Here is a 14,542-nt window from a genome sequence, read left to right as displayed (position 1 = left end):
TCTTCAGGACCGTTAATGGTGCAGACACAAACACATCTGCCTACATTTTCTGTGTGATTTAGCTTGTTCATTAAATTAGCAGGCTTGGTATGTTCTCAAATGGAACCGTTTGGAAAAATTTCAAATTTATTGCAGGAGGTATGACCTGGTGGGGATGTCCGAGGCTTCCCTGTGATCCACCTCGTACCCAGATAGAAATTTCCCTTGCAACGTCCTTGACAAATGGCTATCCAATCTCTGAGAGCGAGGAGGGCCCCACACCCTTTTTGGTCACTATCATTTGAACATCGCTATCAAATTTAGGTATATTTTTCCTTAAGTGACCTACATTGATTCTTGCTCATTCCCCTCATTGCTCCTAGTTTTTCCTCTGGGATCAACCAGAACAAGTCTCTGTATCTCTGTATCCCATGCCATTGGTTCAAACCCTTCCAGGGAGTTCTCAAGTCCCCTTGGAGAATTCTCTTCTCTGGTCCTTTAAATGCTCTTCCTATGGCATAGCCTCAGGGGTCTCCACCACACTGGTTGTCTTTCCCTTCATGTTCCCCAGTTTATCCACATCCTTCCCATAATGTGGCACAAAGAAGGGATCGCAGCTCCCAAGGCGGCCTGAGCGGGGCAGAGGGCGGTCTACATCTGGGAAACGTTTGATTAGCCGCAGTACGGAGTGGAGTCTGTTACTGTGGATGAGAATGGGATTAATTTGGGCTCGTGGGAATGGGATCCATGGACTTGGCTTAGTCGATACCCTAACTGGCTGATTATAATGAACATCTCCGTTAGCAACCGGAATCTGAATAACAAAGACCAAATAAACGGAAGACTCCATCCTGCCCCATATGATATTATGAAAATAATTTTCCTTAGTTCAAAAAAGTTGGAAAAACTTTGATCTTTGATCGAGCTAGCAAAGAGTCAGCACTACAGAGGAGCCACAGTGGTGCATGTTGCCTGCGTCCTGACAGATTGAATCCAAGGCCCAGAATGAGACGTACATTTGGGGACAGGGCAGATGCAGAAATGTGCTTGGCTTGACAATCTATTACAAGAACTTTCTTTTTCTTTTTTTTTCAGTGAGGGAGATAATGTAGGAGGGAAAGCTATCTATCAGACCAATCAACAGCTGTTTAGTGTGCATTTAATACATGTCCCAAACTGGGCAAAGAACCCTGGCAGCAGAGGCAAATTGGAATATAACATAGCTACCAAACTGACATGCAAATAACTGTGCTGGGAAGTCAGAAAGCATGGGTTTGAGCATCAGAAAAGGCTTCCTGGGGATGGTCGATGAAAACTTGGTTTTGAAGAATTAACAAGGTTTCAACCAATTGACTTGGGGGGTGGTTTTGGAAAGAGCATGATCAGGCTCGAAAGGCAGCCCAGCTCACTATGGCTGGTTAATTGTCGGGAAGTTCTTCCTGACAGCAAGCCTAAGCCGAATCCCCCTGATGATGCCCTTTGGCCCAGACACCCCAAGGAACTCACTCTGCCACTACATAAAGGCAGCTTCAGTACAATCCCAAAGTGCTCCCTTCCCCAGCCTGAGTGTCTCCCATTCTCTTGGTCCACATTTGACATGGTTTTCAGTCACTTATCTGGGATTTCCAGTCTTTAAAAAATCGGAAACTAATCCAACCCTCTCCCCAGTTATTTTAATGAGGGACAACCTAAACAAACACAATGGGAGGAGGCATGACATGCAGGGAGGGACAGCAGGGTGCTCAATTTGGCCAGAATGAAGAGTGAGTGAAGGGGAATGAGGTTTAAGAGTGAAAAGGAAGCTGGGATCATGTTCAGAAGGGCTTTAGGTGCCAAACTGAGAAGTTTTCGTTTAGTCCTCAAGGTAATAGGGAGCCACTGGAGGATATGGAGCAGGAGAGTGATGCTATTTCACTAATGGCTCAAAGGCTTCAGTTATTTGACACTTCTGGATAAAAGGGTCTCTTTTGCTAGTCAACTCAGCCCAGTTCTGATCTGCCACACAATGGATGGGTAGGAATTTGCTGTCCAGGCAGGGACTGTAGCACCAGTTGCCAGATAAACACAAATTCCAAACATCAGCACCAGAAGCATAAAAGAGCACAGGCCATAGTGATATACACTCCCCTCCCCCCCACACCCATCCTCAGCCACCCACCCCAAAGCCTGACAGCAACAGAGGAATATGTGGACCATCGTGCTACAGTAAACCAGCTCAGGTTTGGTACCAGACCGCAGGGGCGGGGAGCTTTCTTCCTGAGCTTAGCAGCATTTTGAGAGCCCCTCCTGAGTTCCTTCCAGAAGCTGCCCCTTCTTTCTCTCCCCCTGCTCTGCTGTAGGAGGCCGTGTCTCCCAGTGGACAGTGTATCAACAGGAGCCAGATCTGAACTCAGAAAGCCCTGGGCCCAGCTGGAGCTGCTTCCCTCATCAGCCCACGTCTAAAGCCCCGAACTCAACCTGGAGGAACGTGGTGGGAGAGCTGGAAATAAGTGCAGAATGCCCAGGAGAAGGCCCCAGAGCGCTGGAGGGATTCGAGACTGGGCTGTGTGAAGACTGGCTTGAGAAAAATCACTTTTTTAATTTAAAAAGAGAAGACTTGAGAGATGACCCATCTTTGGGTGTGTCGGGGCCGTCACCTGGAAGAGAAATGGGTTCTATTCTGCCTGTCCCTAGAGGACCGAACAAGGAGGGGTGAGTGGGAGAGAAAGCGGTTCCAGCCTGATATCAATAAAAAGCTTCCTAGGTGACCTTGACCAAATAGGTTTGCAAACTCCTTGGACCTGCTTCTTTCTCTGTAAAGTTAGGTAGAGGGAAGGACTAGACAGCCTTTGACATCCTCCCCGCTAACGGTCTGGGATACTGAGCTTCCATAACTCCACATACTTCTCTCTGTCTTCCCCTCTGTCACATGTAGGAAACTGAGGCCCAGAGACCAAAACTGGCTCAGCCAGCCAGTGGAAGAGCATGATAGAAGCTACCATTCATCGAGCGCTTTAAGGTTTGCCCAATGCTTTCCATAGTTATCTCATTTGATCCTTACCATAACCTTGTGAGGTTATTATTATTATTAATTATATATAATATATATAAATATATATATAACCTCACAAGGTTATTATTTTTATATTATGTATTATTTCTAAATATATACAATGATTATATATAAATATATATACACAACTACATATAATAGATATTGTTTATATCATTATTATTATTAATACTATCTCCATATTACAGATGAGGAAATGGAAGCAAACTCAGACTGGTGACTTGCCCATGCTTATAGAGTAGGGATTGGGGGGGATTCAAACTCCATTATTCCTGATGCCCAAAGTCCATCCGCTGTAGCACGTGGCTACTCCTAGTGGAGCCCAACTTCCTGGCCATTGGCATGGTGTTTCTGGGCGGGTTCAGGTGCGTGTGCCTGTGTCTGTGTGTGGGTCTGTATTTAACGCCATAACGTGTGAGCTCAAACCCAGCCCTCTGTCTGGGAGCTGAATAGGCTGCAGCTCACTGGGACCGGCGCCTGCTCGCCCAGATTTGCTGATGCAGGAGGGGGGAGATCACAGAACAACCTCCCAACAAAGGACAACAATCCCTATGATCACCAAAGTAGCGGCCGGGGAGAGGAGGAAAGGGGACAAAGGGCAGGGGCCAGCTGGCCTGGAGCCAGGGATGGTCTGTCTTTCAAAGGTACCTTTTGTGTCCCACCTGCCAGCCCACCTAGAGCACCAGAAGAAAGCTTCAAAGCCTTCCTGTGCCAGGGCAGCCCAACCTCCAGCTGCTGGAGTCATCAGAGCAGCAAAGTCCCACAGCTCTTTTCTGGGCAGCAGGATAAGTAAGGCTGGGAATGCAAATAGGTCCTCCGGTCCTTGGACCGGAGGAAATGCTCATCTGTGGGCCTGGGGCCTCTGGTATCCCACAGAGCTGGACAGAGTGGGACAGGAGGGGGATCTGTTGGCTTTGCCTCCTGACTCCCTTATAGTCGGGAACCTGGGGGACCCCAAGGGATCCAGACCCGGTCCCCTCCCTCTCCTTAGCCACATCCTCCCACAGAGGGAGAGGGCCACTGAGGCAGGCACATTCACTCAGCCTGGATCCAAAGTTCCCAAGTCTACTCACATAACCTCTGGTCCTTCTCTTAGACCAGGGGTCCTCAAACTTTTTAAATAGGGGGCCAGTTCACTGTCCTTCAGACTGTTGGAGACTGGACTATAGTAAAAACAAAAACTCTGTTTTGTGGGCCTTTAAGTAAAGCAACTTCATAGCCCTGAGTGAGGGGGATAAACGTCCTCAGCTGCTGCATCTGGCAGCAGCCATAGTTTGAAGACCCCTGCCTTAGAGATTCCTTTCTAGAACTGAGGAAGGCTCCATAAGTGAGAGGAGTGGGGCTCCATAAGTGAGAGGAGTGGTGCTCCGTGAGCAAATACAGACGGGATGGCCTTGGGAGGGAAAGGCTGGAGGGAGGGTGGACAGAGGGATTCGAGGACTTCTTCCCACACCCATTCCATATTCAAGAGCTGTCAGGCACATCCTAAACAACAGCCAGTTATGGAGCAGAATCAGTTAAATCAGGGCCCTCTCTCTCCCACCTGTCACAAGCAAACACCAGAAAAAGCAGTCTCCACTCCCAGCCTTCACTTCCTCTTCTCCTACTCCTCACCCCCTTGCAATCTGGCTTCCCACCCCAACGCTCAAACGCCAACGTTCTCGCCAATGGAGCCTTCATTTCTAAAACCCAGACTTCCCAGGCTGCTTCCTCCTCGGTGACCACCTTCTCCCCTGGAATACTCCCTCCCTGCCCCCCAGCTTTTATGTCCTTCTTCCTCCTGATTTTCCTCCAGGACTCAGTGACTGATTCAGTGTTGGGCTGTGGGAGAAGGAGTAGAAGGTGGGGAAGTCAGGAGGGAGACCAGATGTGGCAGAGGAGACTAGGCAACATGGGAGTGTGAAAAGGGCACTGAATTTGGAGTCAAAGGATCTAGATTCAAATCTTATCCTGTCTCTGACCCTAGAGGTGGCTGGCAGTTCAATGAATAAAGCACTTTAGTGAGGGTAGGAAAACCTGAGTTCAAATCTGGCCTCAGACTCTTACTTGCTGTGAGATGTTGGGCAAGTTATTGAATCTCAGTTTCTTCAACTGTAAAATGGGGGTGGATAATAATAGCACCTGCCTCCTCGGGTTGATGTAAGGATCAAATGAGATCAAAATTGTAAAGCACTCGGCACATGCCTGGCACATAGCAGGTGCTATTTAAATGCTCAGCCTCTCCTTCCCCATGTGACTTTGGGCAAGTCACTTGATCCACCCTATTTCCAGTTTCTTCCTCTATAAAAAAGAGGGAGCTGGACTCAATGGCTTCTGAGGATCCTTCAAGGTTAAGGTCCTTTGGGTCTCTGACTGCGCTTGACCTGAGCCGGATCTAAATTTGGAGCAGTTCTTAATGAATCAGGCCAGTTAGAGCAATGCCCGAGAGTCCGGGCAGAGCCAAGGCAGGTTTTCGGCTCCAGGGAACAAGAGAGGGGACGTACAAAATGATCTCTCCCACCCCCTGCCTTTAGCCTCTGTCCTGCAGAGGCACAACAGGGCACTGCCCTCAGGGTGTGCTGCAGGTGGCCGTGCTTTAGAGGATGCTCATGGTACAAGGGGCCGTTAGAAGGGTGGGAACAATGGACTTTGGTACCCAGAGACATAAGAAGCTGCCAGCCCAGGACCAGGTCAGCTCCGCCCTGGATCTGCCCCATCCAGGTTTTGCCTCCTTCCTCAGCAATGGTCTTACACGTCCCAGACCCTCCATCGCTGCCCGTCTTCAACAGGAACAGAGGGCGTCATGCATTGTACTCCATGATTTGGCCACGAGAGCCCCTCACTCTGGCCCTGTCCCCCTAAGTCCATTCCATGAGGCCCAGAGACAGATTCTCACAGCTCCCTTCTCTACTCCAGATTCACATTTGAGTCTAACTCTATGAACATCATGCTGGGCTCTTCAGGTAACAAATCCCACCTCTCCCTCTTCAATTTCCTTGTATGATAGTCTTCCCCATTAGATTGTAGGGTCCCTGGGGGCAGGGAATGCCTTTCTTTGTCTTATTTATATCCCCAATACTTAGCACAGTACCTGGTCCAGGTTTATCAAATTATATTGTATTGTGTTGTGTCGTAAAGGCCATGTGTGACTTGCCCTATCACCCATTGTCACCCCTCCCACTTCCTGATGAGATTATGAGACTAGGAGAAGGGAACTGACTTAGCTAAAGTCACAAAAGTAGAGCTTTTATGCTGGAGAAGGTAAAAAAGACCCTGGCACCCATAAGGGATCTAATGAGGTAAATAAACATGGAGAAGCACTGGAAGTGATTCATTGTAACCACCCGTTTCAGTTTGGGAGAACAAGTAGCAAGCACTCTGAAGCCTTGCCTTAGCCCATACCAGTGGGGTGCTGTCTGGCCATAGCGTCAGCTCCTTCTGGGGCAGGGGCCTGGGATGTCCACGTGGGGGGACAGCTCCCATCCGCATCCTGGAATCAAGAGCACAGATTCCCTCCCACTCTAGGGAAATGGGAAGTGAGGGAGATTCCCTGTCTGTCCTGCAGAATTGTGATATGATATTGGGCGATATAGTGGGGGCTTTCCTTTCAAAACATCTTCCATTTCCCAATCACTGCTGAGCCTTGGAAAAAAATTAGAATTGATTATCTACATCTTCCTGTCCACTTTCTCCAACCAATCAGCCATTGTATGCTTTGGTACCAAAGACAAGCAAGGATTCTAGTGCATCCCCTTCATTTTTACCCAGATGGAATCTGGGTAAAGGAAAGGATCCAAGATTTACCGGCAGAAGAGATCTCCAAGCTCATTTAGACCAACTTTCTCATTTTAACAGATGAGGGAACTGGAGCCCAATGAAGCTGACTGAGAAAGTTGAAGTGACTTGGCTCAGTCACATAGATAGTGACAAAGCAGAATTCTAACTCGGGTCTTCTGACTACAAATGCAGCGTTTTCTCCCTCCCTGTCCCCCTGCTAAAGGCCAACTCATTTGGATTGTTTACACTTAAGCTCATTAGCAAAGATCAAGTTGTGCTTCACAAGTGCTAGACAGTGCAGCAAGACTACCAGGGATTGGGGGGTGGGTAGGACCTTCAGATTTGGCACCTCCTTTCTCCCTTCTATCAGCACAGATAATTCAGGGCTGGTTGGAGCAGAGAAGCTTTGGAAGAGAAGAAAAGTAGATTCATTCGCTCCTCATTCAGCAAACAGGTTTGGGCAATGCCATGTGCAGAGCAGCTGGGGAGATGTAGTGGTGAAGAAGTGGGGGAGCAGAAGGCAAAGAGGCAAGAGCTAGCCCCGGTTATTAAGTGTGCAGTCACTGAGGTCAGGGATAAAGCTGGCTCCCCAACAGAGAGAGTTTCATAGGATGACAAGAAGTCCGGAGCCAGAATAAAAAAGCCCTTTGTGTGAATCCATCTCTGCCATTCAATGTGTGATCTTGATAAATCACTTAACTTTGGGGATCTGTTTCTGAGGTCATTTAATCCTCAGAGATCCTTTCTGTCTTGAATCCATCAACAATCCTTTGCAACCCCCACTTCATCCTAGCTGACATCTGCAGGAGAAGCTAAATGACCACTTGTTGAGTTTATCGCAGAAGGACCTCTGAGGTCCTTCCCTACTCTGCCATTCTGCCAGGAACATCTTCAGCCTGACCCAGTCCACATCCATTATCTAATCTGGCACTCTTGGAATCATTAGGGCCTCTTATAGATCTGAAAAGGGAGGCTCAGAAGGCAGGCGTGAGCGAGCTTCCCAAGATTCCTCCAAACAGATGACGACTCCCACCTACTTCTGCTGCTTCAACTGGGCATCAATGAGCCTGCCAGAAGGAATCTGGAAATCGCTGCCAAGGATTATAAAGTCTCGGGTCCCAAACCGAAGACCACGGGGCACAGATGGTTTTTTCAGCACTGCTTCCCATTGAAGCAAAGGGATAGAGGAGAGAAAAAGAATTGATTTGGGAAAAGAGCAGCTGGCTAAGAAGGTGGTGTCTGAGAATGGAATTGGTATTTCTGAACCATGGCTCAAAATATAGAAATGACAGACCCAATGCTGGGGATGGAGAATACGTAACAATGGCTGGTGAGAAGGAATTACTCCAATTCTTCACTATACCTCCGCCTGGACCATCAGTGATTGGAGGCAGGGCTCAAGCCTACACAATGAGAGCATTAGTGCTCTTCTATGTCTCAAAGGAACAGAGCCCCCCTGGTTAAAGCTGGGGGTCTGCATTCAGCCTTCATTCCGAGCGAAAATGGATATATTAGAGCCCCTTTCTCCTTCCAGGGTGGGTGTAGCCTCTCACAGAAAATCCCCAGTGCTGATTGTTCCCAGATTTGGGCACAAGACACCATAGTTCAGCCACACAAACAAAGCCAAGAAAATTCCTGCAAGTCCTTGTTCCCTTCTTCTCAAAACCCAGATCAGCTTCAGTGTCTCTAGAGCTGTAGATGGGAATGCTAAAATGCATCCAGTGACCATCTCTAACGGGAAAGCATGTTCAGGCCAGGTCTGGCAGAATTAACTGTATATATTCTGCTGTTTTCAATTGCTCCTTCTCTATGTCTCTGTCTCTGAACCTTGGTCTCTGTTTTTGTCTCTGTCTCTCTGTCTCTGTTCCACCTCCCTCTAGAACACCATTAGTCAGAGGTTAAGAATATACAAGACAGAGTGATGTTGTGGGGAGAATCCCAGATCTGGAACTGGAGAATATGAGCTCAAACCCCGATCGACCTGCCTGGATGTCACTTAACTCAGAGCTTCTCACATCCCTCCCAGTCCTGACATTCTAGCAGTCTGAGGTGTCACGTTCCCATCCCTGGGCCTGGGTGTCCATTGGGAAGATCACCCACTCGACAGGACAAAAGGGAACACTCCCCAGGAGCTTGCTCTCCTGTGGGGCACAAAGGAGTGACTGATGCCCCCTTTCTAGTGCACCCCAAATTTTGTTCTTCCCATTCTTCTAACACTCTGTAATGCCCTCCCCACATCAGGTATAAAATCAACCACGAGGAGTTTTAGAGAACTTTGAAAAAAGGTGTCAGCCCTTTGGGTTTCCCAAAAGTGGAACCAATCATGATCCAGCGCCACAGAAGCAGGAGGAGCTTATTTGCACAGAAGTGAGGGCAAAGGATTGGAGGAATCATTCATCCTCCCACCTTTGCTTCAACCCATAGAAGGCTCTTTTCTAGCTTTTGGTGGCGTTTCAGATTTCATAAATGCAGGGATTTCCCCAAGATGCATCTGAAAAGACTGCTAACAGCTTTGTGGGGAGATCCTTTGGTCATTGAGTTGACTTGTCCCTCCTGCCATCGCCAGAGATGAAGGCTCCGACCAAATGCCCTTCTTCCTCCCTCACAGCCTTCTTCTGTCCTGCTCTGCCTGCCTCTCTCTGCTTTGCCTCTGGTCAATGACCAGCCCACAGTGATTGTGGAGAAGAGTTTCTCTCTGCCTTATTGGTCATGAGCATCATGAATGTCACAATTAATGCTTCTGCTCATTCTCGAGCTTGTTTTTCCCTCCATCTGAACTCCATGCACTGACAAATGAATAACAACATCAATTTAGTAAGCATTTATTAAGTGTCTGCTGTGTGCTGGGAACTTGACTAGTTATTGGGGAGAGAAAGATGGAAAGTGAAACAATTCCTGCCTTAGGACCTTCCAGTCCAGTCACTAGCCCTTTGCCTCTAGGCTGATTCAATGAGCTTGACTCTTGCCTCTCTATTCTATAGATCTGGAGATTCCTCAACTCCCAATTGCAAGATGTTGGTTAACCGGTCACAGGGAAGCGAGCCTTTATTTTTCTGGAGAGGACAAAATGGATTTAGCCCTTCCTGAGGGATCTCGGTCATCAGAGAAAAGTGGGAGCCGTATACTTGGACCAGGTGGATGCTTCCAAGCATCCTAAAATAACGTCCTATAGAAAAAGTAGGTGTTAAGCACCTACTATTTGCCAGGCACTGACTAAATGCCTTGTAAATATTATCTTATTTGATGACTGCCTAATATACCTTAGGTAAAGCTGGTCCTGGGAAAGGGGCTGGAGAATGTGGGAGAAGGTTGAAGGGAGAGCTACATGATTCTGGAAATAAAAGGTCAGCTCTGGCTTCCATCTAGGGTTGGCCCCTGTTTTTAAAATTTGATGGTTTACAGAAAGGCGAGAGGAAGCAGATGGTGTGTGTGTGTGTATGTGTGTGTGTGTGTGTGTGTGCAAAGTGCATCTGTATGCATGTGCATGTGTGTGTGTGAGGATGTGAATGAGTTTGTGAGCATGTGTGTATGTGCATGAGGATGGTTGTATGAGTGTGAATGTGCGTGTGAAAAGGTGTGTGGGTGACAGTGAGTACAGGTATGGGTGCAACTGTGAATATGTACGGTTGTGAATGGGAATATTGTCAATCAGGTCCTGGGACAAAGTCGGGGATTAACCAATAACATAATTGATTTCTGCTCCCCATTGCTACTGTTCTGGAACCTGAGCAGGATTTGGGGTCAAGGAGCATGGGGCAAAGGGGAAAGGAGTCACTAAGCCAGAGCCAGGAAAACTGTCCTCCTGAAAGAAAAGCTCTTGCTTTTCTAAGCAGTCATGTACCAGATGAGGGCTTTCCCCACTGCATCAGAACACTCAGCAGAGAAAGGAAAAGGGCCCAGGATGGCCAGTACTCACTTGTGGTGCTTCCGGTCATCTGGATGATGCATTTCGAGTCGCGGCTCATTTCTCGGGAGTTAAAGGGGCGTACTCGCACTGCCACCTTAACCGAGGCTCCTGCCATCTTGGTGGTCCTTCGCAGTGGCTTGTGGTTGCAGGAGGGAGCTCAGGGAGAAATGGAAAAACCCTGGAAAGAGGAGAAAGATGAATGAGAAATGTTAGAAAAGGCCAGTGAGCAGCTGCTCAGTGCCCAGAATTTGGGGGGAGATGTTGGGTTTGGATAGACTCACAAGCTCATATTGAGCCCAAAGTTCTGAAATACTCACTGCCATCTAAGATCAGTCAGTCAATAAATGCGTATTCAGTTCCTCCTGTGTGCCAAGCCATGTGCTAAGTATTGAATTACAGAATGGATTTCCTGCCTTTGTTACCCATCTCATGTTAACAGAGGCTTTCGCAGGAACTCAGAAAAGAAGCTCAGAAGAGACACTTAGGTGATGGAGAATTAGAGAAGAGATACAGAACAGGAGATACAGAGGGGAGAGAGAGTGAGAGACAGAGAACGAGAGAGAAAGAAAAAATGAGAGAGAGAGATACACACAGAGAAAGAGAACAAGAGAGAAAGAAAAAACGAGAGAGAGAGAGAGAGAGAGAGAGAGAGAGAGAGAGAGAGAGATTTTTAAGAGCTGTAGAGAGACCTGGAATCAGGAAGATCTGAAATCAAATCCAGCCTGACATTTACTAGCTGTGTGACTCTGCGGTATCAGCTTCCTCAGCTGTAAAATGGCATCAACCTCCCATGGTAAAAGTGAGAAACAAATGAGATGCTAATTCTAAAGTGCTTAGCCCAGAGCCTGACACGTAGCAGATTATTTAAATACGTATTCCTTTCTCTCTGAAGAAATATTTGCACCAGACTACTCAAATATTGCATATGTGTTGGCAAGTTTCCGTAGCTTAGCTTTTAGTGATTTAGGGTCCCAAACCACCTGTCAATAGCATCAGAGGAGGGGGTCCTACATCAGGTGGGACGTTGGGCTAGATCATTTCTCTGCTCCTTATCATTCCCTAGACCTCATAATTCTCCATCCTGTGTGGTGCTGACGGGAAAGGAAACAGTCCCTGTTCCTTTGATAACTGAAATCAGTTGGGGCCCTCTTGAATAAATTAATTAAATTAATAAATTGGTTCTAATTTCAAGTATCTTGCAATTAAGTAACCTTGGTTGCTTTCAAAAGATAAAAGTAAGTGCTCTGAAAGAAGAGGAAAAGGAAACAGATTATGATGCTCCCAGAAAGAAATTAAAAATTATTGAAAAGTCTTAAAAATGGAGGTGAGCTCTTTGCCTCTCAAAGTTACCTTGCTGTGGTAATGTGGATGGAAATACAGAATATTAATGTTTTGATATCCTCCTTTTCATGACCACCTTAATTTTAGAAATGAAAAAATAAAGAAAAACCAGAGAATCTCAGAATTTGAGAATTGAGAAAGCTCAGCCCCATCTGATCCAAAGGCACTAATTTCCCTAAGGACACTGAGTGAAACAATGACCAATACAGTGAAATTATGCCTTCATAAATGCAAATGCTTTGCCTTGTTTTAAATGTGAAAAAATTCACCTTGCCATCTTCAAAAGAGCGGACTTTTGGTTTAATGAAAACAGGGGATGCTGTGGAGATCCAGGCTCAAAGCGCCCATATGTCTAGTCCAATGCTCAGTGCTTGGCAATATTTCAGTAAACTTGCCTCACTAGCATAATTATTATGGAAATAAAAATGCTACTACTTGTGTCTCCCAAAGACGTTTTCTTTATTAAGAGACAAAGGCAAAGTTTTGGGGTTTTTATGGCAAATAGAGTTATAGATCCTCACATGCGGAAAGAGTTTCAGACATCACTTAGCCTAAGCCACGCCTGAACAGGATTTCCTTCTACAGGATGGCCAACAAGTATTTCTACATGGCCCCTGTACGAAGACTCCTAGTGACGGGAAACCAACTACCTACCACGACCTTCCTAATTCTACTTTTGGCCATTAGGAAACTGTTCTTGATATCCAACTGAAACCTACCTTCCATGAGCCCTACTTCTGCACGCTGAGACTAAGAAGATAAATTCGACATTTTTCCCAGGGGTATTTTCATCCACTTGACTGCAGCTCTCTCTCATTTGTCTCTTATATCTTTTCTCATTCAGACCCCCAATAAATCTAAACATGAAAGCAAGTTCAATTACAGCTAGCTACATATTGTGATTCAACGATTCTCTTAAATGGATGACCAAAAATTCAGTTAGGAATTATTGATTCAATTTCTATGAAAAATTCAGCACTATTTCCATGAAAAAAAGATGTTAAAATACAATTCAGTGTTCTCACATTATCTCACGTCTTTTCTTCTTCAGACCACCAACAAATCTAAGAGCGAAAGCATGTTCAACTGTAGATCTGGACAAAGGTAATAGCTACATATCAACTATTCTCTTAAATGGATGACAAGAAAATTCACATTTTGATTCAATTTCTAGGAAAAATTCAGCACAATTTCCATGAAAAAAGATGTTAAGAATCCATTTCAGTTTCTTTGAACTGACCTTTCTGTAATGAAGAATTTTGTTCCATTACCATTCTGGCTTCCATTGTCAGGATAAACTCCAGTTTTCTAAAATATAGTCTCTGGTCGAGATTCATTGTGACCAAGGAGAGAACAAGGGGGCAATTGCTTTTTTTTTATTCTAGACACCACATTTCTCTTAATGCAGCTTAATTGAGATCATTTCGGTGAGCACCATTTTACATTATTGACGAATCATCACTTACTTGGATATATAGCTAAGGTTTGCAAAACACTTTACAAATACTACCTTATTTGATCTTCACAGCCTTGGGAGATAGGTGGTAATATTATTTTACACATGAGGAAACAAGACAAATAGAAAGAGGTGAAGTGAAAGCTCCCAGTCTCACAGGGTCTTAGGCCAGATTTTAGCTCACGCCTTCCTGAATTTCCTAACTCTGTTTAATTGTCTCAATATGGAATTTGCAGCCCATTAAAAGTCCCAGATCTTTTTTCTTCTCCCATTTTTAATTTTATTTTATTCCAAGCTTAAGAAATAAAATAAGCATTACTATGACATAATAGAATAGACAAAGAGGTAATTCCATATTGAAGTGTAAATCTCTTATGTATAATTTTTATTATTCCCTTTAAATATATAATAAAGTCATAATTTTTTTCTTCTATCTCCCTCCTCTAGAAATGATCCTAAAACACAACTATCTATCTATCTATCATCTATCTGTTTATTTATCTATCCATCTATCCATCTATATCTATGTAAATCTATGTATATATGTATATATACCCATATAGATTGATATATACACACACATACATCATTCTATATATCCTGTTATTTATTAGTTCTTTGGATGCAGAGAGCATCTGATTGCTAGTGAGCCATGCTTTTCCTCACCTGTATTTCTCCAGTTACTGTTTTGAACCCAAGTGTAGGTCTTTAGTTTTGAAATATTAAATTTAATCTGATTTAATTTGGCCAAATGTTCCAGTTTCTGGAGATAATTTTTTTAGTTCCTGATTCCATTTTCCCACACAGTAGCTACACCTTCCAGCTTTTTATTATGGACACATTTTATGTGCATTATGTATATGTATGTACACATATATGTGGATACATATCATACTGCATATATTATATATACCGCTTATGTTTCAGCATTTCTTAGCACTTTAAGGTTTGTAAAGTACTTTGCATACCCTTATCAACTGATTTTTCATGACAATCCTATAAGATAGGTGCTATTATTAGTCCTTTTTTCTGCAAGAGGAAACTGAGTCAT

General features: G+C 45.2%; 1 protein-coding gene across 14 annotated transcripts in view; it reads right to left on the bottom strand.

Moving 5' to 3' along the window:
- Positions 1-14,542, bottom strand: part of KIF1A (kinesin family member 1A) — a 171,683-nt gene that overhangs the window by 135,540 nt on the left and 21,601 nt on the right. For all 14 annotated transcript variants that reach the window (XM_031957496.1, XM_031957497.1, XM_031957498.1 and 11 more), the window contains exon 2: positions 10,704-10,872. In XM_031957496.1, coding sequence (XP_031813356.1) covers positions 10,704-10,809 — 106 coding nt within the window. In that variant the 5' untranslated portion in view covers positions 10,810-10,872. The remainder of the gene's footprint in view (positions 1-10,703; positions 10,873-14,542) is intronic.

This window comes from Sarcophilus harrisii, chromosome 3, assembly GCF_902635505.1.
Source record: "Sarcophilus harrisii chromosome 3, mSarHar1.11, whole genome shotgun sequence".
NCBI lineage: Eukaryota > Metazoa > Chordata > Mammalia > Dasyuromorphia > Dasyuridae > Sarcophilus > Sarcophilus harrisii.
Note: the sequence above shows the minus strand (reverse complement) of the source record. Positions and strands in the feature narration are given on the sequence as shown.